Raw genomic sequence first — 4182 nt, 5'->3', positions numbered from 1 at the left:
CAACGCCGCGCGGGGCCTAAGCAAGACAAAGCAACAACTTAGCATCCTGAAGTCGAGCCTCCAATCGCTTATACCTTGCGCAGGCCAGTCCCATATGCAACAAGGGTCGCGCAAGGATGCGGCGTAAACACGCCTTAAAGTACAAAGGGTACAAGTGTCAGAAGAAAAGAGCCAATCCGCATTCTCCAGGCTCTGCTTAATCGTGCACCACGATCATCTGACGAGCAGGAGACAAAAAGTACTCAAGGACGCCTACGTGGCACCAATCACGGGCCAGAGACACCTGCACCACGATCTCCACTAACTGGCTGATGACAGAGTCCGACAACAGCGACACGTGGCTCCAATCACGGTGCGCTAGCACCGGAAAACTTCTAGAAGCCACTAACGGTCGACACCAGTGAGACAAGGAGCATATCCGCTACGTTGTCGCCTTCTGGCCCAAGGCCCATCAGCCCACATCCTTTACACCACTCCGGCTATAAATAGAACACTTCACCCACAGGTTAATTCATTTTATTCCCTCTACTCTCACTCATTACTCACTTTAATCTCCTCGAGATAGTTACTTATTCTCACGCTAGAGCCTGGTTAAGAGGGAAACCCCCATATTCCCCTCTTAACGAGCTAACGGTGTTCTGTTTTGCAGGATAATCAGTTATTAAGGAGCTCAAGAAATCAAAGAAGATTAACCCTTATGGTAGAAACATAAACCAAACTAATTATCCCTAAGATTAGTTACGTGTTTCTTCAGTGTATCTGCCGAGCAAACCAAGGTGAGTTTACACTTTCTACAAGGCATGGGATTCCCAAGGGTTGGGAATGGGTTAATAAACTAAAACGAAATCTACATATCCTCCTTGGGTAGGATATGTACGGCCATCCTCCTTGGGTAGGATGCCACTATAACTCCTACGTATTCTCCATGGGTAGAACTACGTACGCTCGTCCTCCTTGGGTAGGACAGCAACCTTAACTTACTAGACAAAACTCTATCATGAAGTCCCTCCTCTTTATATCGACTTAATCGCCGAGGCCGATGGCGAGCGGGTCATTAGTTAATAGCGCTATTAGGTTTAACAAACCTCACACCGTGTCGTTCGAATGGGTGTGTACTAATGGACTATGGCAAACTGTCAGTAATGATAGACACTGATGTAGGGCACAACTTATACTTCGTTAGTAGTCGATATGGTATGGTCTAGTGGTTCACAGGGGAAGCCCCCCACTGGTTATGGTTATGTTTGGGAAACAGGGTAAACCGGTAATTCACATGGGAAGCCCCCACCAATTACAAATATGTTTGGAAAACAAAAGTACTGGTTAACTCATGGGTTGCGAAACAACTTATGATTTCAAAACGAACTGGTAAAACTGAACAACCCACTGTGAACTCACTCAACTTTGTTGTTGACTTGTTGTTACATGCCTTGCAGGTCGTTAGGTACTTGGGAGCTTGTACGGGGAGGCGTGGACGTTGTGGGGCATGGATAGTAATATGCCATGTTAAACAATTATTATACTTCTGAACTTACACTTTGGTTTTGAACATTATGCTTCCGCTTACAACTTAAACTATGTTTTGTTTGGACACCAATTATATTGTGTTTGGGTTTGTGTTTATTTATATGCTATGTTCAATATGATTGGTGGCTTGATCCTGGTCAGTCACGCCTCCAAGCGGTGATACTCCGCATGTGGATTTTGGGGGTGTGACATTCAAGGCGCCAAAAAAGATCGTTCAAACGTTGGAAGGGTTGATGAGGAGGTTTCTGTGGGACGGGTCAGACGAAGTGAGGAAATTAAGTTGGGTTTCGTGGGATAAAGTCACTAAGAGTATACGAGATGGAGGTTTGGGCATTGCAAAATTGGAGATGAACAATAATACGTTGATAGCTAAATGGTTATGGCGTTTCCTTAATGACAAATATGCTATGTGGCGTAAGGTGATTGTGTCAATTCATGGTTCAAGTCGTGGTTGGGGCTTGACTTCGGTGAATACAACATTAACGGGTGTGTGGAAGAACGCGGTCTCGTTTTGGAATAAATACAAGGTAGAGGGTGTTGGTTTTAATCGTATGATTAAGGGGAAGTTGGGAAATGGGAGACAAATTAGATTTTGGTTAGACACATGGATGGGATTGGAGCCTTTGAAGGATGCGTTCCCGGTTCTATTTGCGTTTGAAAAACATAAGAGAGTGGTTGTGTTTGATCGGATATTGGTCGAGGGGATTAGCCGGCGTTTCCGGTGGGATTGGTCTCGAGCTCCAGCTTCGGGTTAGGAGCTGGATCTGAAACATCAATTAGAAAATTTATTGTTGATGGTGAACATGGATGATAGTCATGACGAGTGGATATGGAACGATGGGAGGTCCGAAGGTTTCTCTGTTGCTGCGGTAAAGAAATGGATGCAAGGTTCAGCAACTACGGGGGGTCATTTTGGTTTCACGTGGAGTAAGTGGGTTCCGAATAAGTGCAACATTTTCATGTGGCGTGCTTATCTAGATCGGCTTCCAACTAAGATGGCTCTCTTACGAAGAAGTATTCAGGTAGATAATTGTTTGTGTGTTTGGTGCGATTGCAGCGAGGAAACAATTGAGCATATTCTCACAGGTTGTTGCTTTTCTACGGATGTGTGGAATGCAATAACTACTTGGTGCAGGATATCGGGGATTTACGCTTTTCACGTCAAAGATTTGGTGGATATGCATGATTATAGTGGCTTGGTCGGGAACAGAAGGATAGTTCTTCATGGGATCATTATAATTACTTGTTGGAGGATGTGGAGAGCTAGGAATGAAAAACTATTTTCGAATAAGGATCCTAACGTTATCGAGATGGTCGCGGATATCAAGACTTTGGGTTTTTTGTGGTATAAGCATAGGTTCAAACAAGGGGTGGTGAATTGGGATAGATGGTGTAGATTTGATTTAATGTAAGGTTTTTTTTTTGTATTTGTGGATTTCAGGGTCTATTTCGGCCTTTAAGATAGTTTTCCTTGTGTTCGTGGGTTAATAAAAGTTAACTTTCAAAAAAAAAAAAAAAAAAAAAAGTAAAGCAGGACATTACCTTTTTAATTAAACAAGTAACCTCAACACAATAGTTTCTCCGCCACTTTGTTTTTGCTAGCCTTGCAAATCATTCACATCTATTTCTTTTAACTTTACTATCTAAAAAAAGGAAAAGATCAAATAGCAAGTTTATTTTGACTAGAAAGTGTAGGAAGCAATAGGATTAGGACATGTGGCAACATTTAAAATAAAGAAAAAGGGTAGCAATGACCAGAAACTGTTTTTCTTTATTTTATTTTAAATGTTGCCACATGTCCTAATCCTATTGCTTCCTACACTTCCTAACCAAAATAAACTTTCTATTTGATCTTTTCCTCTAAAAACATATCTCGAAAAGTTAGTTTACAAAAACCTATTTTAACTTTTTTTATACAGTTTTTTATTAAAATTTTATTCCTTATAGAACCTTCCTTTAAATACACTAATTTGTAAACATGTTTCTATATATAAAAAAAAAAAAAAAAAACTTTTTTCTTCCTTCGTAATTTAGTTCATTATAAAATTTTATTTTCAAACTAAAAGTTTTATTAAACTATAATTTTTTTAAATTTTGAGCCAAATTTAACCTTTTGTGTCAAATTCGTACTTTTATGACAGATTCATCTTCTTGCGTTAGAAGCCTAGAATCGTTCTTTTACGTTAATCATTTGATATGACACAATATTACAAAAATTCACTTTATAAAATCCATATTTTTTTTTTCATTTTATCACTTAGCTCAACATCCCATTACATTATATGACACAATATTACAAAAATTCACTTTATAAAATCCATATTTTTTTTTTCATTTTATCACTTAGCTCAACATCCCATTACATTATATGACACAATATTACAAAAATTCACTTTGTAAAATCAATATTTTTTTTTTTCATTTCATCACTTAGCTCAACATCGCATTACATTTCATTCAATTTCTTTCGTTGAAATTTACTAAGCAGTGTAGATTTTTCACAGTAGCAATGCTAATGAAGAAGATGATTTTTCTACAAGAGCATCAACATTTTCCCTAGATCATCTATACTATTTCCCTTATGCTTGTATTCAAGTCTCGTGAAGAGTTGATGGAGTGAAAACATGACAGATAATCTGATTATAGATGCAATTG

At 39.0% G+C, this 4182-nt stretch overlaps 1 protein-coding gene across 1 annotated transcript; it reads left to right on the top strand.

Annotated features, from left to right (window-relative positions):
- The first annotated feature begins 2330 nt into the window (after positions 1-2330).
- Positions 2331-2987, top strand: LOC110931143. Its single transcript, XM_022174548.1, has 2 exons — positions 2331-2872; positions 2969-2987. The coding sequence occupies exons 1-2, from the start codon at positions 2331-2333 to the stop codon at positions 2985-2987; spliced, it is 561 nt and encodes a 186-aa protein (XP_022030240.1).
- The last annotated feature ends 1195 nt before the right edge of the window (positions 2988-4182 follow it).

The sequence above is a fragment of the Helianthus annuus genome, chromosome 3, assembly GCF_002127325.2.
Source record: "Helianthus annuus cultivar XRQ/B chromosome 3, HanXRQr2.0-SUNRISE, whole genome shotgun sequence".
NCBI classification, from domain to species: domain Eukaryota; kingdom Viridiplantae; phylum Streptophyta; class Magnoliopsida; order Asterales; family Asteraceae; genus Helianthus; species Helianthus annuus.
This window is presented reverse-complemented; position numbering and strand designations above follow the sequence as displayed.

Excerpts from the sequence above, each read along its gene's own strand:
- LOC110931143 (XM_022174548.1), top strand. The coding sequence starts at position 2,331 with ATGGATGATAGTCATGACGAGTGGATATGGAACGATGGGAGGTCCGAA.